Genomic DNA, 24351 nt, shown 5'->3' on the forward strand with positions numbered 1-24351 from the left:
TAAGCTAAACAAAATCAACACCATGGGAAAATTTACTGTTGGCAGAGAGGTTATAAACCAGGGAATAGCTGGATGTATGTCCCCAGACCCAGAACCCCAGCTTCATGTTAATACAGACACGAAGAGGAAAATGCTCCTGCTCCTGTACCCCAGCCCCTCTGTCCCCAGTGGGCCCCCTGCTCCTGTACCCCAGCCCCTCTGTCCCCTGTGGGCCTGCTGGTCCTGTACCCCAGCCCCTCTGTCTCTAGTGGGCACCCTGCCTGCCTCACTGACGCCCCCTTGTCGCCCATGTTCCAGGTGCAGGTGCAAGGCAGTCCCGTGCACAGCAACTACTGCGTGGGAGTGGAGGTGCGCGCCCGGGCGCCTGTCAGCATCATCTCTGAGGGCACGCACCTGTTCGTCCCCAGGACCCCCTTGTCTACCATGGTCCTCAGGGGGTCCCTGTCCTACGACCCCGATAGGCCCGGGGCCACTCTCAGGTGAGCACTGGGGCTGTGGGGCCCCTCCTCCTCGTCCTAGCCTTTCTCCTCTTCTGCCCTCTCCACACTCAGCTCTGGGGCGCTGAGTTATAATCCACACAATTTTAAGGACTTATACTTTTATCAAAGTAGTGTTTCATTTAGGATCAAAATGTAAGGGAGCTTTGGAAAGGGGCAGAAATAAACATGAGTAGCCTCTGTGTGCTGGGTCCCTCAGTGTCGGGTCCCTGGGCTCAGGCCTTGGCCCTCATCTCCACCCACTCCCCATTTCTGGGTGCCTGACCCAGTGTCCTGCCATGGACACTGTCCACACTCTGCTAACCCCTGAGCACAGACCCTCCACGGACACCGTCCACGTCGGTAACCTGGAACATGCTTCCCTGAGAACCATCCGCTGCTCCTGGGCAGGCCCCCCAGGAAAGCCACTTGGTGACACCATGGTCGCTAACTGACCAGAGCCGGCATGTCAACCCCTCCATCGCTTCCCCACAGGTATCACTGGGCGTGCACCCCAGCCAGTGCCCCTGGGCGCCCCTGCTTCGCTGGGCCCTCTGCACGTAGCCCGGATGTTGGGGCACCCACCCTGTCCTTCGCAGTGGACTCTCTCAGCAGTGGCTACGACCAGTTTCTTGTGACATTGACGGTGTCCAGCCACGGCCGGAACTCTTCCGAGGCGCAGGTGTTCCTGTCCACCCTCCCCGACGTGGCGCTCAGGTGCCAGCTGCCCCGCTGCCCCACAGTGCCCATCTGGGTGCCCCAGGCCAGGCTGGGGGTGGGAGCCACCAAAGAAACCCACTGTGCGCGTGGGAGATGGGCTCAAACACCAACAAACCCACTGTGCGCGTGGGAGATGGGTTCAGACACCGACCCGCTGCGCGGACAGTGGGGCTCCAGAGGGAGGTGCCCTCGCATCCCAGCAGCTGCCTGGAGACGGGTTAGCTCCAGGGCCCAGGGCCGAGGGCACAGAGGCTGAGTGTCTCGGGGCCTCTGTCCTGGCCTCCAGGCGCCACTGGGCACCATGGGCCCACAGGGGGGAGGCACCTGTCAGTTGAGTGTGATGTCACGGAGGCCACGGGCACCGAGGGCCACGCCCAACCCCAGACCCTGAACGCAGGTCGGCGTGTGCCACAGCTGCTCTGGCCTCCGGTGGGCGGGGATGGGTGCCACCTAGTGCCCTCAGCTCCGTGGGACACTGGGCCGGGTGGCCTCCGTCCCTGGACCCTCAGGGGGTCTGGGCAGTTACTTGTGTAAAAACACCTCGTGGTCACAGCCTGCACTGGGCGAGCTCCAGAGGCTTCCTGGGGGAAGCGCTCAGCCTCCCTGAGCGGTGGGGTGAGGTGGTGCGTCGGCCTCCGGGACCCGGTGATCTGAACAGACCTGACCTGGAAAATGCGACCAGAGCGTCTGCCCTGTTTCCTGGAGCTCCGGCCTGGTTTGCACGTTGCAGGCGCGTGCACATCTCCTGGGAGACATTCCGAGGCGTCCCTGTGAACTGGAATGAGGAGCTTTCGCTGCGGGCGGCCTGTGAAGACTGCGGGGAGGCGGCCCTCTCTTACTCCTGGGACCTCTTTTTGGTCAACGCGACAGGAAGGGACAGAGAGGAAGGTACAGACCAGCTTCGTTTTCATTTTATTTTTTTAGAGAGAGGGAGTGGAAGGGAGAGGGAGAGACAGAGAGAAACATGGATGTGAGAGAGACTGGTTGCTTCCTGCAAGCACCTGACCTGGGCTGGGGATTGAGCCTGCAACCGAGGTATGTGCCCTTGACCAGAATCAAACCTGGACTCCTTCAGTCCACGGGCCAATGCTCTACCTGCTGAGCCGAGCCAGTAAGGGCATGCGATGCTTGGCTTTGTTGGCTGAGCGGTTATTTTGAGTTTGCTAAAATGTGTGAGATCTCATTGGTTTGACCCAATGTGTCTGGTCTTGGCCATGAGCTATTCGCCCCCAGTCCCTCCTGGCTTCACACTTGGGAAGGTGGTGGTGACAACCAAGATGAGGAGCCTCAGCTGCTGCTCTCAGCCTGGGGGCAGCGGGAGCTGCGCCGTACCTGCTGGGGCAGCTCTCCTGGGTGACAAACGCACTGAGCGCTTTGAAATAGCACACGCCCCCGCCACTCTGCTGGGGCCATTGTCCCTCCTCTCCTGCTGTCCTCGGGGCCACACGTGGGACCAGCAGAGGAGCCGTGGAAGGTGGTCCTCCCTCCGCACTGCTCTGAGACTCTTTTCTTGGGTGGAAAATGTGGGTCCTAAGACTTTGCAAGGAGGTGAAATCCTGAGAAGTCACATGTGGGAACACAGCCCTGGTGGCGGGCGTGGCCTGTGGGCGGCAGGCTCCTGGCTTTGTGCCGGGGGTTATGTCGTGCCGGGGCCACGTGGACCGGACAGCGGAGGGGTATGTTTTGGGCTGGCTGCGGGTCCTCTAGCAGGGCGGTGCCGCCCACACGCTCACGTGTTTATGCTTCCTCGGCGCCACGGGAAGCTTACACACTGGGAGTGGCCTCGTGTTGAAGGAACAGGATGACACAGAGGGTCACGTGCCATCTGGCCGGTGACTGTGTGGGTCTGAAGCCCAGCCTGTGCTCAGTGTCCCAGGGCGCGGGGTCACCGCGTGGCTGCACCTTCTCCAGGGCCGGCGCTCGTCCTCTCGGGTGTGGCCCAGCCCTGTCCTCACAGAATCTGACTCACGTGGCGGCAGGGATGCTGACACGGCTATGGGCTCTGCTTCCACGTCCTTGCAAAGTTGTTCCTTGTTCTTGACCCTGTTTCCTAAGTCCTGCGGCACTCTGCGGCACGGACAGGTGGATGCGGGTCAGGAGAGGCTCCACGCGCCCAGAAGTTTCTAGCACCTTGTGAACGCCCCAGTGGGGTGCAGAGCGTGTGGCGGGCCCTCTCGGTGGCCCTCTTGTTAGCCCAGGCCTGCGGGAGGCGAACCCAGGGGAGACGGACGGGCCGGCCTCCCAGCAGCTGGGCTGCCCCGCGACACCTCTGGGTGCAGTTTTCACGTGGTGGGCTGCTCAGGACAGAACTTGCTCGTGGAATCTGTCCACGTAGAGAAACCACATGTCTCTGTGTTCAAGTTCCCTTTTGCAGAACCGCGGGGCTGCTGGGCTCCTCAGGATTGGGGTCTGTGTCGAAGCTTCCCGAGTCCTACCCACGGTCCCCGGGGCCACGCCGGGCAGAGCCACATGTCACGCCTGTGCCGTTTGCACGGGAGCCATGGCCCTGGACCCTGGGCCGGGCTGACCTCTCAGCCACGGGGAGAGCCTCCGCGGAGTCCACGGTCCCCGCACCCCAAGTTCCCGCTGCTGGTGACCCTGTGGCCCCAGAAGGGGATCCCTGGGACGAGGGGTCCCCGGGGAGCCCAACCCCTCACCCCCCTGGTAAGTGCTGTCCCCTCACTGATACCTGCCCTTGCCCTGAAGGTGCCCTCCGGGCCTGGTGTTTGTCTCTGCCCACTCCACCTCCTCATCCTTCCTCCCCAATGACCATGGGTGCCCGGTGTCCCTGCTTTCAGGTGGGACAGGAGCTATTTCAGTGCCTAGAAGGTGAGAGACATTCCTTGTCAGTGATCCAGGCTCTGGCCCTCCTGTCCTGCCCTGACGCCATCCAGCATGGCCGCTCAGGGTCATGGTCCTGTGCCCTGGCAAAGGCCTGCACCCCAGAGTCCCAGCCTTGGGGTCGTTGGTGGGAGAGCCTCCATGAACCCCTCAAGTGTAGGAGGGAAGTGCCTGGGGACAGAAAGGTGACAGTGGCAGCCGGATACTCCTGTCGGTGTCTCCCATGGGAGACAAGAGTGAGGCCCCTGGAGGACAGTTCTGGGCCTCGACATCCCCCCAACTAACCACACGGAGCCCTACTCGCTGGGGGAGCAGGGACAGTGACTGCCTCCCCCCTGTCCCATGTGCTGGGCATGGCCTCTGGGGGTTTTGTGCCTGCAGAGCAGGGCTGGGGCCCTGAGGTGGCCCAGGGCGACGTGTGTGCTCCCTTGGGGTCCTATGTGTTTCAGGGGAGCCTGGTTTACGGGAAATGCTCTCATTCTGTCCTTCACGCAGACTTTGAGGCCTATTACAGTGACGTCCAAGAAGCGGTGCCCTCGAGAGGACGGCAGCCGGCTGCCTGTGAGTCTGCTCTCCCCTGAACCCAGGCCCACACCCCTCCCTGTGCTCCAAGGCCAAGGGCAGTCTGCGCTCCTTTGGGTGGCACGGTCTGGCCCTGTTTCTAGCTCACCTGCTGGGGAGCCCAGGCCCAGACACGGCCCCTCTCCCGTCCTCGGACATGGGCGGCATCTGCCAACAGGCCTCCCTCGGCGCTCCTCCCAGGCCTCACCTCACAGCTTTCTCTTCCCGGGCGGCTCTGATGCCTCTCGTCACCGCCCCTCCCCAGCCCAGAGTGTGTACCCCCACCCACTGTCCTCGGGCTCTTTCTGTCTCTCTACTCTGCTCTGCAAGGCATGTTTCTTGTTTTAAAATAATTTTTATTTTTCCATTTTAGTTGACAGAGGATATGACATGAATTTCAGGTGTACACCATAGTGATTAGACATTTATATATTTTACTAAGTGGTCCCCCTGATATTTCCAGTACCCACTCGGCACCATTCATAGCTATTACAATACTATTGACTATATTCCCTGTGCTGTACTTCGTAGCCCCATGACTATTTTGTAACAGCCAATCTGTGCTTCTCTTTTTTAAAAATATATTTTTGTTTATTTCAGAGAGGAAGGGAAAGGGAGAGAGATAAAACATCAATGATGAGAGAGAATCATTGATCAGCTGCCTCCTACATGCCCCCACTGGGGATAGAGCCCACAACCTGGGCATGTGCCCTTGACCAGAATCGAACCCGGGACTCTTGAGTCCACAGGCCGATGCTCTATCCACTGAACCACACCGGCCAGGGCCAATCTGTGCTTCTCAATCCCTTCACCTTCTTCACCCGTCCCCCAACCGCTCTCCTCTGGCAACCACTAGTATGTTCTCTGTATCTATGAGTCTTTCTGTTCATTTGTTTTTTTAGATTCCACATATAATTGAAATTATATGGTATTTATCTTTCTCTGTCTGACTTATTTCACTCAACACAATACCCTTGAGGTCCCTCCATGCTGTCACAAATGGCAAGATTTCACCCTTTCCTATGGCCGAGTCATATTCCATCCTATATGCGCGTCTACTGCTGGGCACTCAGTTGCATGCATGCCTTGGCTCCTGTAAAAACACTGCAGTGACTACAGGAGTGTATACGTCTCTTTGAATAGTGTTTGGGTTTCTTCAGATAAGCACCCAGAAGTAGAGTGGCTGGTCTTTCTCTATCTCATGGTATAGCCTTCATTTTAAATGTCCTGGTATAGTTACTGCTGCCCCGCCTTTCAAGTTCCCATTTCCACGAAATATCTTTTCCGCCCTCCACTCCCAGCCTGCACCTGTGGATATGAGTGGGTCTCTTGAAGGCAGCACATGTGAGGGTCTTGCTTTCTTGTCCATTCACCATCCTACATCTTTTGGTCGGAGCATTTAATCCGTGTACACCTAGTGATTGCTGACAGACATGTGATTTCCGCCATTTTATTATTTATAGTTTTGATCTTTTTCTTTCCTCCTTCTTTTAAAGAAGTTCCTTGTAATACCGGTTTGTTGGCGACGAACTCCTTTAGCTCTCTCTTGTCTGGGAAGGGAAGGTTTCCCAGGCAGCTGTACACTTGTATTGGCCCTCGGTGAGCATGTTCTCGCTGACAACGCAGGACCAGGAGGGAGTGGTTCATCCAGCCCGTGAACAATGCTTAATAGATGCACAACCGCGGACAGTTCGTTTGTTGAATGAATAATGAGTGAGTGAGAGTGACTTGTCTACCGCATGACCAGGTGGGTGGTCAGGGAGCCCTTTGTTTACGACTCACTGTGCTGTGCTCTGTGGCCGTCCCCCTGATCTGCCTGGACGCTGGTTCCTCTGGCCACCCCACGCTCCTTCTGCTCCCCCAGGCCCGTGAGGGGCTCGCTTCACACTCCCAGCAGGCGCTTCATAAGTAACGTTGAATGAGGGAAAGGCCTGCGTTCACAAGTCACTCCTCCTGATGGTTCAGTCCTTCTAACCCCAACATGGATCCACTTTGTCATTTCACCATTTGTTTGGAGTCTGAAGTCGGTGTTTCCTGAGCAAGCCCAGCACCCTCCCCCGCTGGACAGGCAGACACTGTCTCTCTGCCTGGCCCGCAGCCCAGTCACCTCTCACACCCAGCCCAGCACACCAGGCCTGCCTCCCAGCCCCACACAGGGGAAGACGGAGGGAGCTGAGGTCTCATCTCTTCTTTCCCGCTCCCCCTCCAGCCACACCCAGACCCTCCCCGAGCAGCTTTTTCTAAAGCCCATTCCCTCTGTCTGAGCCCCCCCCCGCCCCGCCTGGGCTGCCCACCCGGCCCTGGAACAGCCCGTCCCAGCCCCTTCGTGCGCCTGCTCTGTCTCCCCAGGACACTTCTGTCACCGGCTTTCCTCTGCTCGTGGTGTTTCCTCGAGTGTTTCCTGACACCCTCCCCTAGACGTCCACATGGCAGGCCTGCTCCGTCTGCCGTGGTGCTTCCCGTAGACTCATTCCTGGCCGCGGCCCGAGCACGTGTGAGCTGAGGAAATGCCGCGGAGCCACTGATCGTGCGGGGCGACATTCGTCCTATGTGCCGTCGGAGACGATTAGACAAGCGGGTCCCGAGAGAGTGGGCAGCACTGATCTCAGCCTTGAGCCACTAGCACTTTAAGGGAACCATGGCCACCTTTGTCTCAGCCCTCCCTGACCTGGCGTGTCTCCTAGGGACCAGCATGCACCTCTCAGCGTCGGGACCCGGTGCCAGTGAGGACGGGAGCCGTGGGGATGGGGACAACCTGGTGGGCCCCTTCCTCCTGACCGCCAGTGCTCAGCCTGCACTCCTGGTCGACTGGCCCAAGTCCCCCGTGAGCCGAGCTGTTTTCCAGGGCTACACCGCGTCTGGTATGAGCGCCCCTCTGCCCTGGAACCTTAGCGGTTGCAGAGGTTCCGACACCAGCCTCCCCCTCCCCCCATTTCTCCTGTGCCTTCTCCTTGGACTAGAGACAGACTGGGGGTCACGATGCCTCTTTAGTTGTGCTCGTCCCTCAGTGGCCACAGGCCTGCGGGTGTCCCCCCTTTTGCAAAGTAAGGGGAAGAGGCTGCTGAGCAGGCGCAGGCACAGAGGACAGTGCTGTCCCCTTGTGCACGCATCCTGTATGCCTGCCGGGGTGTGTGTGCACCTCCCAGGGTATGTGTGCACCTCCCAGGGTGTGTGTGCACCTCCCAGGGTATGTGTGCACCTCCCAGGGTATGTGTGCACCTCCCAGGGTATGTGCACCTCCCAGGGTGTGTGTGCACCTCCCAGGGTATGTGTGCACCTCCCAGGGTATGTGTGCACCTCCCAGGGTGTGGGCCCGCCTCCCAGGGTATGTGTGCACCTCCCAGGGTGTGTGTGCACCTCCCAGGGTATGTGTGCACCTCCCAGGGTGTGTGTGCACCTCCCAGGGTGTGGGCCTGCCTCCCAGGGTGTGTGTGCACCTCCCAGGGTGTGGGCCCGCCTCCCAGGATGTGTGTGCACCTCCCAGGGTGTGGGCCTGCCTCCCAGGGTGTGTGTGCACCTCCCAGGGTATGTGTGAACCTCCCAGGGTGTGTGTGTGTGCACCTCCCAGGGTGTGGGCCCGCCTCCCAGGGTGTGTGTGCACCTCCCAGGGTGTGAGCCCGCCTCCCAGGGTGTGGGTGTGCCTGCTGGGGTGGAGGCCCCGGGCCTGCAGACTGAGTGCAGGATGCTGCCCGAGGAGCATGGCGCGGCTGAGTGAGCCTCTTTCTTTGAGATTTTGGGCCCCATGGTCAGCAGCTCGCTCGGGTCCAGGAGTCCCTCCCGCTCCTGCAGACACTAGGCCAGTGGTCGGCAAACTCATTAATCAACAGAGCCAATATCAACAGGACAATGATTGAAATTTCTTTTGAGAGCCAAATTTGTTAAACTTAAACTATATAGGTAGGTACACTGTTATTAACTTAATTAGGGTACTCCTAAGGCATAGGAAGAGCCACACTCAAGGGCCCAAAGAGCCGCATGTGGCTCGCGAGCCACAGTTTGCCGACCACTGTACTAGGATGTCGTTTGAAAGGGATCCACTTGGTTTAGGGGCCTCCTCAAAATACATGGACAGCGTTCTTCCCAGAGTCCTCTCCTTCCTGGGAGGCGAGGGCCTTTCTGACCGGTGCCTGAACCGGGCTCAGTCTGACTCTGTTGAGCGGGAGCAGAGATGAGCTTCATGCTTTGTAATAAGGGGCCGGAGGTAACGAGCAAACGTGGCATTTCCGGGTGAGACAAGCAGGGCTAATGGGACCTCTGCCTCCTTCGTCTGCAGTGGCCGAGGAAGGGTGTGTCTGAGCTGCTGTCCTTGGGGTGCCCTGACGAGTGGTCCCCGCCCCTTCTTTTCCGCAGGGATCATGGGACAGACAGTGACAGTGAAGCCGTACTCACTGCACCCTGGAGAGACATACGTCCTGCAGGCAGCGGTGGGTAAGTGGCCCCTGGGCCTGGCGGGGAGCCAAGCTGCGTGCCTGCTGTTAGGATGAGGGTCAGCGTCCTCGGAGTTTTACACAATTTAACACATGTAACTTGTGCCTGTAATTTATTTCAAGAAAAAGACATCGAAAGTAAAAAACAACTTTATGCATGAGAATTATCATTTCAGGGTAATGGGAAATGAAATGTTTAGTCATTGGGAAACAATCGTTATGGTTTAGAGAATACTATACTTCTTTACGACATTGATTTTGAATGCTGTGTGGCATCACAGGAAACATTTACAGTGTCAGTGCAGTTTATAGAAGCCAAATATAAACCCTGTCTGTAGAGTCAGCAGCAATACTTGCGTGTTCCGGACAGGGCTGCACACAGCGGGAATGGAGGGTCTGGTTTGCTGGGGGTGGATTCTACCTGCGAGGCTGTTGTCTGGCTCCCAGGTCTCGTCCGTCCGCCAATCTCTCAGGGCCTCGGGTACAGCTGCCCAGCGAGCGAGCGCCCAAATGGTGCTGCATCAGTGGGTGCCGCATGGCAGGGGTCCCGGGCCCAGCGTCCCCTGAGGCAGGCGCTGGCGCAGATTGCCGGCCCCTCTGGGTCTCACCCAGCAGGTTGGGGTGGCCCTGGGGTCGAGGTCTGTCAAGGTCACAGCAACGCCAAAGCCGCAGATCTGGGGGCCACACGGTCTGCACTTTGGGAACCTCCAGGGCTGCCTTTGGTTCCCAGCATGCAGGTGTCACCCCCTCTCTCTGCAGCTTCGGGGCACAGCTTTCTAGGGAAGGCTCAGCTGTATGTGACCGTCAACCAGGCTCCGCGGGACGTGGCCTGCCAGGTGCAGCCCCACCGCGGCCTCGAGGCAGACACCGTCTTCAGTGTCTTCTGCACGTCGGGGAGACCGGTGAGCACGCAGACCCCTACTGTCCTGAAGGATAGGCCCCGTCTGCCTCTGATGAAACGCTGGGGGTATGAGCGTCCTTCTGCCCCGTGTTGTGTTGGACTCCCCCCCCCCCCCCCCCCCCCCCCCCATGCATCTTCAGGAGGCCCTGACCCGGCACTCACTGCAGCCCCGCTCTGAGGCTGAGGGGGTTTCCCACAAATGCCCTGTCCCATCCCCCATGTGTTGTGTCCCCCAGAGGGAAGCAGAGGTGCAGCCTCATCCCCCCCACTCTGTGCATCTGTGACTGTCCCAGGTCCCGGCCAGGAGGGCCCACGGCCACGAGTGACAGACACAGCCACGTGTACCTGCCCCAGCCCATCTGTGCCTGACCTCGGGTGGGTGAGGACGGGGTGTGAGGACTTACTGGGGGTAGTGCTGTTTGCTCACCTGTGCTCTTTCCTTCACGATGGAACGGACCGCAGGACTTCCGCTATGAGTTTGGTTACCAGATAGGAAACGCCTCCAAGTGCACCCTGTACCGTGGGACAGACGCCCAGCACTACTTTGCACTGCCAGCTGGGGAGCCCGTGGACGGTTATCGAGGTGAGTCCCGGACAGACAGACAGATGGTGGGCAGGACTCAGCTCCGCCTCCCCAGCAGGGTCCCCACCACAAACCCTGGCCCTGTCACAGGAGGGAGTTCCCGAGTCCCCAAAAAGACGCTTCCTGCCCTGCCCATCTCTGTGCATAAATGACTTCAGTGGGGTTCTCCACGCCTTTGTCTGGACCTGCCATAGCCCTGCCCTCCCTCGGCCCTGGTCCCAGCAGTACCAGCCTGGACCTGCACCTCGGGGTCTGCGGACCCCTCCCTGGCCTTGCCCGCTCCGGCACTCACCACGTTTTTAACTTGACTGTGATCCTGAGTAGGCAGGGAGGGTGAGACGGGCGGTCCTGGTCACCATGGCATCTTGCTGCCGCGGGTACACAGTGCAGGCCAGTGACAGGGAGTGAGTGTGTGAGCCATGACTCATTTCCTGACCCTCCGCACGACGGCTGCCTGTCCCCTCCCCATTTTGTGGGCTGCTTCCCTCCCGGCTACGCACGCACCCCCCGCCCTGCCCTGTTCCGTGTGGAGTCGCCTCAGCTCTGCCTCCTGGAGGTCCCGTCAGCGTCCAGCACACAGGTGGGCCAGTGGTGTTGGGACTGGTCCTCTGGGCTCCGTCTCTCCCTTGCCATTGCGTTGGAAGAAGTTTCTCTGCCGACACAGGCCGCTGACCTCTGCTTGTCCCTTCCAGTCCTGGTGTCCACTGTGATCACCGATGGTGACGGCTCCCAGACGCAGCCCTGTGCCGTGGCCGTGACTGTGCTGCCCCGTCTCCATGGGGACCGCTGCCCCGGCGAGGATGTGTGAGTGAGGCTCTCTGTCCCCAGCCGCCTCCGTGGAGTACTTGGTGGCGCCTGCAGCCCAGTCCCCGACATCTGCACGGGCTTCCCGCTTGCGCTCTGGGGCTGTACCGCTCTTCATCTTTCTTCGCACAGCTCACTCTTCATGGGGTGTCACTCGTATACCATGGGGTTCGCCTGTCTGCAGTGCACGCATCCTTGGGTTTCCTACACTTAGAGTTGCCAGACGAGGACATTTCATCGATCCCACAGTCCTTGTTCTCATTGGTCCCATCCCTGCCCCCACCCAGCTTCCTCCCTCCAGCCCCAGCCCTGGATCTCATCCGAGAGCCCACTTCTGTCCCCAGATTGGCTGATTCTGGACCTTTTATGTCCATGGGGTGATGCCCCAGGTGGTCTTCTGTGACTGGCTTCCTGGACGCACTTCCTGTTTTGTGTGTGAGGTGCAGCCTTGTTGCCAGACCTCATTCCTCTTCGTGACTGAATGACAGTTTGTCGTGGATGCGCCACAGGTTTTCTCCATCATCAGCTGATGGCCGGTGCGAACGGTGCTGTTGTGAGCGTAGATGTGGACGTGTTGTCCTGTCTCACGCGACTCCTGGGCGTGGTTGCCGGGTCTCCGTGATGCTGGGTTGACCGTTGTGAGGTCCTGCCAGACTGTTTCCCAAGCAGCTGCCCGTGTACCTGTGGGTCCCGCGTCGTGCCCACCAGCTTGCTCTGTGCCTGGCCTGGTGACGGACGGTGCTGGCATCTGTCCACGGGCTTTGAACCATCGCTGTCTGTCCCGACACCGTGGTCTTCACGGGCTGTCTCTCCATGACTGAGGCTGCGAGTCCCTCACGTTCTGGCGACGTCCCTCGTCAGGGAATGACTTGTGCACATTTCTCCCGCCGTGGGTTGGGTTTTCTCTTCCATGTGGTGTCACTGACGCACAAAAGTTTTACGTTTGATGAAGTCCAACCTGTTCTCTTACTGCTGGTGCTGTTGGTGCATTTAAGAAATTACTACCCACCCCAGGCCAGCACGGTCACTCCTGCCCTCTTCTGAGAGCCTCGCGGTCTCACTCACGGAGCTGAGCCTTGGAGCTGGGGCGTGTGGTGCGAGGCAGGCTCCAGGCCTGCGCTTCGGCACGTAGCCAAGCAGTGTCCCTGCACCACAGGCCAGAAAGGTCCCCTCCCCCGAACTGTCTTCGTCCCTTTGTCAGAAGTCAGTGGGCCACAAGCGTTAGTGTCTATTTCTGGGCTGTCAGTGCTATTCCATTGACCTGCAAGTCTCTCTTACACCAGGACCACACTGTCCAACTGCTGAGTGCGAAGTAACCTTTGAAATGGGGAGCATGAACCCGCAGCTGAGTCTGCGTCTTCAGGGTTGTTGTGGTTACTCTGAGCCTCCTGGTTAATAGTTGGTCCGTTCCTACCAACAAGCCCCTGGGATGTTGATGGGTTGCCCGGAGCCTGGATGTCACCTTGGGAACATTGCTGCCTTGGCAACACGAGCCTTCTAACCAGGAGCAGTTTCCCATGTACTTAGATCTTTGCTTTCCTCAGTCACATCGTACGTTTTCAGGGTACAAACATTGAACTTTTTGTTCAATGGATCATAAGTATTTTGTTCTTTTTGATGTTACTACAGATGGACTTGTTTTCATATCATAGTTACTTGGAGTTTTCCGTAGTGTACACTGATACTTGCGTGTGGATCGTGTGTCCTGCAGCCTTCCACTCACTCGCTAGCTCTGGTGGGCTTCTAGCATATTCTGTGGGGTTTTCTGTGAATGAGACGTGCCACCTGTGATGAGAGAGGGTGTCACTCCCTCTCGGCTGTGCACACCTGCTGCTTTTTCTGCTGAGCAGACGTAGCAGAGGCGAGATCCTGGTCCTGCCCCAGGCCTGGGCAGGCGGCAGTCAGCCCGCAGCCTCTCTTTGGGTGGCACTGACGTAGGTTCTCCACAGATGCCTGTGAGCAGGTGGGAGAAGGCCCTGCACTCGTGGATTTGGGTGATTTTATCACCAAGGCCGTTGGATTTTGTCAGTGCTCTGCTAGATCCATTGAGATGATCACGAGGGCTTGTCCTTCTGCCTGCTGACCTGGTGCATTTCATAGATTGGTTTCACCCTGAATCACTCCTATGTTCCTGGACTGACCGCACGTGGCCATGTGCATCATCCCATCCACTCTGTGGGTCTGGGTGCTGCTCATCACCTCTGCCTATGGGACCACCAGCCCCTGCAGCCGTCGGGGTCTCCTGTCCAGCTCGGCACGGACTCCCTTCACCTGCCGTGTGTCTGTGTCACTCTGTGTGGCTCTTGGGCCTGTGCAGCTCTGATAAAGGAGGTTCATAGGATTGATGTGACTCCTCCCTGTGTCTTTTCCGTTTCCTCTGCACAGACCCACCCCGGAGTGTTTCTGTCGTGGATACCACACTGCGGTGGGTGGGCCGGAGCGTTGTGAACGTGTTCGACGATCATGGTAACTGCTCTGTGTCCTTCAGGTACAATGCTAGCCTGAGGAGCCTCTCCACCCTCCAACAGATGGGCAGTGACACGGAAGTCAGGAACTACGTCGCCGTGACCACCGGGGTCCTGGGTCGCTGGGCTAGGGAGGGCGGGAGCCCCTCCTGTGGCCAGTGGTCCCGAATCCAGGACGCGTTCATTTCTTCAATCTGCAGATTAGCTCCCCAGGACCAGGTATGGCCCAGAGTGTCTGTAGGTCTGTCTGTGCAGCAGGGACTGAGACTGGTCAGCTCGCTAGCAAGTGGTCGTGCTGTGAGGTACCATCAGTCATGAGACTGGTGGGCCGGCCTGCACGCTGACGTGGGGCTGTGGCTCTCACCTGTGCACACGTCTCACAGACCAGTGGGCTGGTTACTAGAGACCCACATCAGCCACGTAGGAGAAAATGGAAACCCAACCCGATCCCGCCTGGTAACAACGGCATCGCAGTGAGGCTTATGATTCTGTGGCTTCCAGGGCAGTGACCACGTACTGCTGTGGCACTGTCCTCGCCAGCATGGCTGTGCCTCCGTCCTGCCACTGTCACAGAGGATAGTCACATCTACGCCATCGTCACTATGGCATCACCATGGCGAGGACAGCCAATCTAAGGGCACACTCCATTGTCACCATGGCAACAATAGCCACATTTAAGGGCACACTCCATCGTCACCATGGCAACAAACAGCCACATCTAAGGGCACATTCCATTGTCACCATGGCAACAACAGCCACATCTAAGGGCACACTCCATTGTCACCATGACAACAACAGCCACATCTAAGGGCACGCTCCATTGTCACCGTGGCAACAACAGCCACATCTAAGGGCACACTCCATTGTCACCATGACAACAATAGCCACATCTAAGGGCACACTCCATTGTCTCCATGGGGCTCAGGGACCAGCTCCCCCTGCTGTACTCTGGTCCCTGAGCCCTCGGGTTCCCTTCTGATGGGGTGGGGGGAGTAGCCAGCGGGCACAGGGCAGGGGGGCCACATAGGCTGGAAAACGTGGGACCGAAGTGACGGTCTCTCCCATGTCAGCCTCCCTTTGTCTCTGAGCCCAAACGTGGGGTCTGCTCCATCTCCGCACAGCGAGCTGAGTCGTGCGGCCGTGACTGACGGCTGACTCCTCTGCCTTGTCATCTTGTCATTTCCATTTCTCCTGGTCAGGAGGAAGCGGCCGACTCTGTCCTCCTGCTGAGGGACCTGCTGCGCTTCCCCAACAAGGTGAGTCCCTTGGTCCAGGTGTGTCCCTGCTGCTTCCCTCACCGGGACCTCGGGCAGCTCCGGAGTCCTGTGAGGGCCCCGTGAGCACCCGCAGGCGGGTTCGGTTCAGGCAGAAGGTCACCGTTTCGATGTGGGTCCCCTCCGCCAGCAGCAAATGGCCCAGCCACGTTCCCTGGGACTCACTTAGCTTGCAGAGGCCGTTATTCTCCTCTGGTCATTTTACGGGTCTGGGGACAGACTCTGGGGAGTTACTGTCACTTGTGAAGTTGGTGCCGATCCAGACCTGGCCCATCCTCCCCGCCTGGCGTGTGGTGTCCCTCCCGGAGGGCAGGCCAGGTGGCGTGGGCGCTGTGGAGGGGCCTCTACCCCTGCCTGTTTCCACGCAGATGAGCCTCGCAAGTGCTCTTCTCGTCCTCGACTGCGCGCACACGCTGCTGGCTCCCGGCCGGCCCCCCACAGGCTGCGCGGTGGAGGCGGGCCAGGTGCGGGAGCTCATCCTTCTCGTGTCCGGGGTCCTGGAGGCCAGCGACCACGGTCACTCAAGGAGCTCGGGCCGCCTGCTGGAGGAAGGTGCTCAGGCCATCGCAGACGTGCTGCTGGTACGGTCCCCTCCTCCTCGGGTAACAGCTGCTCCTCCCTCGGACAGGAACTGGCTTAGTAATTGCTCTCGAAACCCACAATGAACTGGGGTCCTGGGGTCTGATGGCTACGATGCCAGGGACATTGGTCTTGGGGAATGTTCATGGTGAGCTGTGTTTCGTGGGTAGTGCAATGTGCAGTGGATGTCACCCCTGTCCCGTTCTCTGGGTCCAGTGGGTTTCCATGAGGGACATGGGGCCTGTCCCCTGAGGGGCGCAGGGAGTAAGGCAGGTGGTGGTGTTATGTGGAAGCAGCCCCGACAGACCTGGCCGCCAGTGGTCATTTCATGTGCTCCTGCTGCAGTGACCACAGGACAGTGTGTCAGGATTGGTTGGGTTCCTTCCAGAAGCTTCCATGTCTCCTCGGTCCCCATTTATCCTCCCCCCTGCCCAGACCTGCTGGTCACGTAGCTGATACTTGGTGTGATGCTGGGGAAAGGAGAGAGTGAACGGGTGTTCGATGTGAGCCCAGTGACCGCAGCCGAGCAGCAGTAGGCACATTTAGACGGCACCTCCCGCCCTGCCTGCTCTGTGCCCGCGGCGCTGTGCTTGTGGCCCTGGCAGCCCTGCATGTAGTAGTCAAGGTCTTGGCTCCCTGGGGCTGAGGAGCCCACGGAGCCAGCTGTGGGCACAAGTGAGTGGAGCGTCTCAGGAAGACGCATCGACACAAAAGCAGCTTGCATCCCGGTCACAGGGCTGCCCCCTCCTGGGGTCCAGTCCTGGCTCAGGCCTTCCCAGGTGTTTCCGCCTCTCGGGTCTGATCCGGAAGGTGATCCCACCCGTCAGTGTCTGACCTGTGCCGTTCCAGGGCTGCCTGTCCTCACGCGGCGAGCACCGGGTCCACGTGAGCGCCGGGCAGACGGAGGCCCAGGCGCAGCTTCATCGCCACCGTCAGAGCTCCGAGCAGAGCCTGGGCCCCGTCCAGGTGCGCCTCCCTGCAGACCTGGCCGGGCGGGAGCCCAGCCTGTGCTACACGAGCCAGCTCCTGCTCTTCAGGAGGAGCCCCTTCCTGCAGGGACGCGCTCCTGGCCAGGTGGGCACTTCCTGTGCAGCCGCTGGACCCACCATCGAAGCCGGAGGCGGAGTGGGCTGGGCGTGCGTCACGGCTAGGCTGGCCACGGGTCCCAGGAGGCTGAGCCACGAGGGGACCAGAGCCGAGGGCGTGTGGCAGTGGGGGCGAGGGGAGGAGGTGCCAGCGTTTCCGGGCTGTGAACACGGGCTTCACATCTGCTTGTGTCCAGGTCAAGGGGGTTGGGGCTGGGCCCCAGCGCCATGCTCCTGTTTCTGTGCGCAGACTCTTGCTCGAGGGCCTGGCTCCCTGGGCCCCCGAAAATGTCTGATGGACGAGCGTACAGAAATGAATGACAAACTCATCATGTGGTTCAAAAATGCTCATTTTCAACAGCAGTCACACACCTCCTTTTAGGGAAATAGACATGAAAATAATCCCAACTAACAAGCAATAAAGAAACAGAGATTAAAGTGAGTTTTTTCAACCAAAAAAGTGCAGTTGTGTAGAGACGTACCCGGTGGAGGTGGAGGTGGAGGTGGAGGTGGAGCGAGCAGGTGTCTGCCCATCTGGAGGCACTTCGTCCAGGCGCCCAGGGCTCCAGAAACACCCGGACCCGTTGTTTCCTCCCCCCACCTCCCAGGAAACAGGAGAGATTTCCTCAAAGCGACAAGCTTTATGTGTTTATTCAGAACGACCGTAGTTCTGATAACCTGGCTGCTGGTTATGTGAATGCAGCACTCAGGGGAATCCATAGGTAGCTAATCAAGCTGTGTCAACCAGGGAGTTGTAGCGGCTTTGGGAGATTTCACGCACAAACAAAAGTAGAACATCTGCTGCCCGCCCAGTGTGTCCCACCCAGGAGCGCCCGGACGCCCCAGGCAGGCGTCCTCGGGTAAGGCTCGCGGCAGGGCTCAGCAGTGCTGGGGGCCGTCGGCGCCTCTGCTCATTGTCACTCGGCAGCTGTGGCTTTCATATGAGCTTTTAGAATAAAAAATAAAATACTTCAACAAACTTTAAGAATGATTAACTTGATAAGAGCAGTGCACATGAAGCCATCCCCCACCCAGTCCTGCCGTGACCCCTCTGGCCAGTGACCCCTGTGTTCCCTGAGGATGTAGCCGCCCCCTGGCTGGCGTCACCACTGCAAGGTGCTCTGTGTCCCCAGGTTGGTGCTCTGCTGGCCCTGTCCCTGCACCGCTGCTCCAGCCGAAGGCCCCTGCACAGGCCACGGCTGAGGACGCCCGTGACCGCGGAGTTCGGGGAGGAAGATGGCCCGGTGAGGACAGCTCTGCCCGGTCCCCTCAGCTGCGTTTTAGGCTGCCCTGGTGACATGTGACGTCTTCACTTCCGAAAGCCAATTCTGCTCGTTGTCCACGTGCTGACAGGGTGACAGGAGAAATGAAACGACGTTTGTGCTGCTTCGGGATAGAGTGAACGTCCACCACTTCGCTGGGCTGTCTGCAGCCAGCCCGGAGGCCCTGCAGATCCGAGTGGAGTTCTCCCAGCCGGCCGCCAGGGCGTTCCCCGTCATGTTGCTGGTGAGGTGCGTGGCTGACGCTGTGGGTAATGGGGTCAGGGCAGGAGACGCGCCTGTGAGAACTCCTGTGAGTGAGGCTGCACTCTGCAGCGGTGTGTGGCGGGTTGTGGAAGAGATGGAGTGACGGCCGCTCAGGGAGGAGGTGTCGCTGCCTCAGACGGACCCAGCCTGCCGTTTGCAGGAGAGACTGGACCGTGGAGAGAGTGCAGGTGTCCGTCCAGGGCTCTCAGTGCACGTCTGGGCAGGACTCTCAATCTTTCATTTAAAAAAATATATTTTTATAGATTGCAGAGAGGAAGGAAGTGGGAGAGAGAGATAGAAACATCATGGATGGGCTGCCTCCTGAACGCCCCGCACTGGGATCAAGCCTGAAACCCAGGCATGTGCCCTGACAGGAATCGAACTGTGACCTCCCGGTTCGTAGGTCGATGCTCAACCACTGAGCCACACCGGCCAGGCTGGTGTTTATTCTAGTGAAGCAACGAGTGAGTGCCACACAGTTCTCGTGACGATGTGGTGCGTGGGGCTCAGCCTGCCTCACTGGTGAAAGGGTGTCTGCACAAAAGCAGGTGGCAAAGCCCGGAGAGGAAAGACCGAGACCAGACTGTGCTCACGGCTCTGCTTGTCCCAGGTTGTCCGAGAAGCCGACTCCTGCCGACTTACTGCTGAGGCAGCTGCACCTGTGGGAGGGGCTCACGGCGCACATCTCCGTGTCGGCGGCTGCGCTGGAAGGTCGGTGGACGGGACGCTGTGGCCCTCTGTCCTGTGATGAAGCCCCGGCTGTGGCGTGGGTGTCTCGGTGCTGCTGTCCGTCCGCCCCTCGTCCGCTGCAGGAACAGGCGGCGCCTTTTCCCAAACCTCAGGTTGTGATCCTTAATTTACATTTTCCCTTTCAGGCCACACCCAGGGGTACCTGTCCCTGTTGGATGCGGACTACGACAGGGAACCTCCCAACAGGTACTTGGCCGAGACCGTGAGCTACGTGGTGCGTTTCCAGGGGGTCCACTGCCTGCTCTGGGACCCACGGCGGGAGCCTGAGAGTCTCCCCCCACAGCCGGCAGCTTCCCCAGGGAAGGTGAACTGCAGGTGAGGCGATGCTGCGGGAGTCGGGTTTGCAGGGACGGCTTCCTCCCACATCTGGCCCGCCTGCGGCAGCCCCAGGGGAGTTCACGTGCCTCCCCCGGGACGTGGGTGGTGCTCAGCGAACATCTGGTGGACGAAGGAGTCGGTGGTGGATGAGACCCGTGTGGGTCGCTGTGTCCTGCTCATGCTGATAACCCCCCTCGGGTGGGGCCTCTGCTCTCCCCGCCCCCCCCTGGGACCCCGCGTCTGCCCCTCTGCGTAGTCGTGAGGGTGACCTTCACCACAGGACATGCGTCGCTACACCGACGGCAGCCGCCCAGGAATTTCCGGGAGCATCGGCTGGCCCTCAGTCAGGAATTCTTTATCCAGATGCAGAGCCGGCTGTTCTGTCAGCGGCCGTGGCTGTGTTTGTTACAGTAGAAACACCTCGTAGGCACGTGTAGAAATCATCGTCATCTTAAGAAAGGTTGAATCACAAAGCGACCTCCTAGCTGCCTGGGAGGAGGCAGTGTGTCCAGACCACTGTGTGCAGCGCCCGGCCGCCATCCGTGTGTCCAGACCACCGTGTGCGGCGCCCGGCCGCCATCCGTGTGTCCAGACCACAGTGTGCGGTGCCCGGCCGCCATCCGTGTGTCCAGATCACAGTGTGCGGTGCCCGGCCGCCATCCGTGGCTTCTCACGTCCACTCCGGTGCGCACAGCGCCGGTGCCGGGAGCTTTCTCAGGCTGGCGGTCAGGCTCAGTGTTCCCTGGGATAGTCATGTGTTCGTTTCTGCACTAAAGCAATTGTCCGCTCTCTGCTACATGGTTCTCTGCTGGCACCTCGGAGCCAGGGCACAGAATCAGCGCCGAAGGGCCCTACTCACGGAGCAGTGAGGGGGACAGGTTTGCTGTGGGAGAGTCCGTCTTCACGGTGACCTGTGATGGGCACCGGCTGCGCCCGGACCACGGACACAGTGCACAGTCTGTCCCTGGGCTGAGGCTGGACTGGGGGGGGGGGGGGGGGGGGGCAGTTGTCATGGAGATGTCAGCACCCTGGTCCCCTGGCCTCACAAAGATGTCTGCGATGCGCCCCAGGTCCACGCTGAGGACAGCAGTGTCCCGGCCTCGGAAGCCGCGCACAGACACAGAGGCCGAGCCCCACGTCTAACTCACTAGCTGACCCTTCACGCGGGGTCTGAGTCGTAACCCATAACGGGAGCCACTGGAGCTTGCACCTTTCCCCGCTCCCCCCCTCCCGCCCCCCCCCCCCCCCCCCCGCCCCCGGCCGCAGCGGGTGCCCGTGAACACTCGCGCACTAACACTAACGGTATCTCCCTCCCAGCTACGACCGCCTTGCCGCCTACTCCATTGCAAGGAGAAGCCTGAACACCAGCTTTGAATCCAGGGACGTTGCCCAGTTCCGGGGGTGAGTCCGCCTTCTAGACCAGGCCCTTTTATCTGCCTGGCCACCGGCTGCCCAGGGGTCCGTCAGCAGAGCGTGGACCCTGCTACTTGGGATCCTTTTGCTCTTCAGAACCTGCCTGTTAAAGGTGGTTGTTACTCACTATTGCCTAGTTGCCCATGTCCGTCTGTCAGCTCACACTTGCTGGCAGGAGAGGGACGGACACACAGAAGTCAGTGTGAATCTGGGCAGTTGTGACTGATCAGTAGGTGAGCGTCCATAGTGGTGACACAGCTGGACCCGCGGTTGCTGCTCTCTTGTCCTGGCCCCCTTGTTCCTCAGCAGGGCCCGCTTCAGGGGCGAATCTGAAACGCACTGCGTAGATAGCTCCGTATATTCAGGCTGAAATGTGGGCCAGCAGAATGCGAGCTGGGGCGGCAGGAGCTCGCTGCCTCGTCCATCTGTCTGTCCATCCCCCACATGGGGCACCAGGCTGCCAAGGCCGTGCGGGGTCAGCGCCTCATTCGTGGGGCCAGCGTCTGCATTCCCTGGTGCTGGGTGTCATTCTCCTCCTCACGTGTATACCTTAGGGACGCCGCCTGGTCATTCAATAGGCGAGAGTGGGTTCCTGGGTAATGTGAGTGGCTCCCTAGTTAGGAATAAGCCAATGACTGATGCTGCCGATGCTGGTGGTATGAGGTCACCAGGAGTCAGGGACTAGGACACAGGGAACAGCTGGTACCACTGTGCTTTCAGACACTACTGGGATGGGGAACCCCTTTCTCTGTGTGTGTGTGTGCACGTGTGTTAGACCTGTGTGCCTGCACACGTGTTAGCCAGTGTGCACGTGTGAACATGTGTGCCATGTGTATATGCACGTTAATTAGCCAGTGTGCATGTGTATGCAGATGTGTGTTAGCCAGTACATGAGTGTGCCTGTGTAAGCCCTGTGTGTGTGCATGTGTTAGCCCTGTGTGTGCATGTGAATTAACCAGTGTGTGTGTGTATATGTGCATGTTAGCCGTGTGTGTGCACGTGTATTAGCCAGTATGCATGTGTGAGCATGTGTTGGCCCTATGTGCGTGTGAGTTGGCCAGTGTGCACGTGTGTGTTAGCCAGTGCATGAGTGTGCATGTGTTAGCCCTGTGTGTGTGCACATATATTAGCCCTGTGTGGGGAACATCGGCTGGTCTCTGATTACATGTTTGTTTGCCCTATCTATTCTGCTTCTTTATTTACAGACGCCCGGAAAACCTGCTCTCCAGTATTTTTATTGTGGCCATTACAATTCTTTATGCCCTTTTGGTCACTAAAAGCAAACGTATGGATCGTCGCGAGAAAAAGAAAACGAGTTACATTTTCCTGCAAGACAGTGCCCCGCCCAGTCACCAGCTGTACGCGGTTGTCGTGGACACGGGCTTCCGGGCTCCAGCCCGCTTCACCGCAAAGGTGCCTGGGCATCTGGGAGACACGTGTGGGTGTGGACGGTGTGTGCGCAGGTGTGGGTGCATGGCTTGGTGATGTGGCCATCAGTCTGTCCGTCCTGTCCTGGAAACTCCAGGGAGGACAACAGGACAAGAACAAAACAAGAATCTAAGGTTTGGAAGGAGAGAACATTAGTTCCTGGCAGGTGATCTGATGTCTGCATAGAAAATGTAAGAGGGTCTTCAGTCAAATAATGAGAATCAATATGAAAGTTGAACAAAATCGCTGGATTCCATGGTTCAGTACATGTAAGAGTAAGGTGAGCCCCCCTCCAGGGTCCTGGGGGAACAGGCAGTGCACTCGGAGCCGGGCAGCAGGCCGCATCTCTCCTCCTGCAGGAGGCACCTGGTCCGGAGCCGCCCCTGGCCTGCCCTCACTCCTGACTGGAGCGCAGGCACACAGTCTGCGCGATTGGCTGATTCAAAGGGAGGGGTTGGCCTTTGCCATTTCAAGATGGCGGCCCCCAGGGAGCCGCAAGCCCTGCGGCCAACATGGTGACTGCCAAGTCACGCAGCCAACATGGCGGCTGCCTAAACTGTTCTCTGACAGAAAAGATGACTTGTTTATTCTCACAGTAAAAACCCTCAAAGGCATCTTCATGCAACAACAAGGACCACATAGGACACATAACTGAGACCACATGTTCCCCATCATGACCACACTGGGCACCCACAAGACCATCATGAGAAAACTGGCACAATATGCATAAAATATCCTATATAATAAAAGGCTAATATGCAAATTGACCAAATGGCGAACGACCGGTCGCTATGATGTGCACTGACCACCAGGGGGCAGACGCTCAAAGCAGGAGCTGCCCCCGGTGGTCAGTGCACTCCCACAGGGGGAGCGCTGCTCAGCCAGAGGCCAGCTCACGGCTGCGAGTGCAGCAGTGGTGGTGGGAGCCTCTCCCACCTCCACGGCAGCTCTAAGGAGCAGTGAGCTGGGCAGTAAGGAGCAAGGGGTCCCGGACTGCGAGAGGGTGCAGGCCGGGCTGAGGGACCCCCCCCCCGCAGTGCACAAATTTTGTGCACCAGGCTTCTAGTCAATATAATAAGAGCCTAAGAGTCTGTTACGGCAGAACAACCAGAATGACCGGTCGCTATGATGCACACTGACCACCAGGGGGCAGACGCTCAGCCAGAAGCCAGGCTCACAGCTGGCAAGTGCAGCAGTGGTGGTGGGAGCCTCTCTTGCCTCCGTGGCAGTGCTAAGGAGCAGTGAGCAGGCGGGCGGTAAGGAGTGAGGGCTCCCAGGCTGCGAGAGGGCGCAGGCCGGGCTGAGGGGATCTCCCCCCCCACAAGTGCATGAATATTGTGCACTGGGCCTCTAGTGTAAATATACAGTAATATTCATTCATGGACGGGAAAACCAGTTTTCCTTGTCATTTCTCCCACATTAACCTTTAACATTAACAGTAATAACACCAGCTAACAGAATTAGGACTTTACTATGTTGGGGTTTTTTTACTCCCCCCAAACCTCAAAACACTTTGGAAAGAGTTCTACTAATAGACCCATTTACAGGTGAAAACCAGGCACAAAGAGGTTAAAGTCCATGAAGTCCAACCAAAACTTCAGGAAGGGTTTTGTGGAGCTGGAAGAACGGATTCTAACATTTACCTGGAGGAAAACACAAGAAATCAGAGACTTCGAGGGTGGTGTCACCAGCAGGGGGAGCAGGCGGGCTCCGAGGGGCACCAGGCAGCTGGGGTGGGACGGGCTAGGAGAGTGTGGCGTGTCAGGAGACAGACAGACGGGTGCATGGGACAGACTGCAGACGAGGCATGTCGGGGCCGTGCAGCCCCGAGCAGAGCAGGGGTCACGCAGTGAGGTGCTCAGGGACGGTGGCTTCCGTGTGGAAAAGCAACGTGAAGCCTTCATGTCACGCGATGCCCAGAAACGCGCTCCTGAAGGCTAGAGACTTAAAGGTGAAAACACTTAAAAGTCACTCCAAGGCCGTACACCCCTGGCGACGGGAAAGGATGTAAGAGCAGAAATAAGTGAGGGTTTTTCCTCAGTGAAGGTGGGTAGATAGCACTGCACAGAATTGTACGTTTCTTACCACAAAAGCGGCCCAGCAAGGAGCAGCGAGCCCAGCTGCTGAGGACACACACCCTGTATCTATGGGGCCCCTCACCCACCCAGTCCCCTAAGTGCAGGGAGGAGGGCGGGCCCAC

The 24351-nt window shown here is 58.8% G+C and overlaps 1 protein-coding gene across 1 annotated transcript in view; it reads left to right on the forward strand.

Moving 5' to 3' along the window:
* The window catches only part of PKD1L1 (polycystin 1 like 1, transient receptor potential channel interacting), a 59004-nt gene that overhangs the window by 13139 nt on the left and 21514 nt on the right, over positions 1–24351 (forward strand). Inside the window, exons 13-32 of the mRNA XM_070424856.1 lie at positions 298–479; positions 972–1193; positions 1927–2084; positions 3558–3860; positions 4533–4598; positions 7283–7459; positions 8949–9026; positions 9785–9927; positions 10389–10509; positions 11202–11313; positions 13802–13997; positions 14978–15034; positions 15421–15633; positions 16481–16705; positions 17850–17960; positions 18070–18227; positions 18853–18953; positions 19118–19307; positions 20628–20711; positions 21929–22136. Of these exons, the coding sequence (XP_070280957.1) occupies positions 298–479; positions 972–1193; positions 1927–2084; positions 3558–3860; positions 4533–4598; positions 7283–7459; positions 8949–9026; positions 9785–9927; positions 10389–10509; positions 11202–11313; positions 13802–13997; positions 14978–15034; positions 15421–15633; positions 16481–16705; positions 17850–17960; positions 18070–18227; positions 18853–18953; positions 19118–19307; positions 20628–20711; positions 21929–22136 (3105 nt within the window). The remainder of the gene's footprint in view (positions 1–297; positions 480–971; positions 1194–1926; positions 2085–3557; positions 3861–4532; positions 4599–7282; positions 7460–8948; positions 9027–9784; positions 9928–10388; positions 10510–11201; positions 11314–13801; positions 13998–14977; positions 15035–15420; positions 15634–16480; positions 16706–17849; positions 17961–18069; positions 18228–18852; positions 18954–19117; positions 19308–20627; positions 20712–21928; positions 22137–24351) is intronic.

The sequence above is a fragment of the Myotis yumanensis genome, unplaced genomic scaffold (genome assembly GCF_028538775.1).
Source record: "Myotis yumanensis isolate MYYU_CA2020_CCGP unplaced genomic scaffold, mMyoYum1.0.hap1 SCAF_9, whole genome shotgun sequence".
NCBI classification, from domain to species: domain Eukaryota; kingdom Metazoa; phylum Chordata; class Mammalia; order Chiroptera; family Vespertilionidae; genus Myotis; species Myotis yumanensis.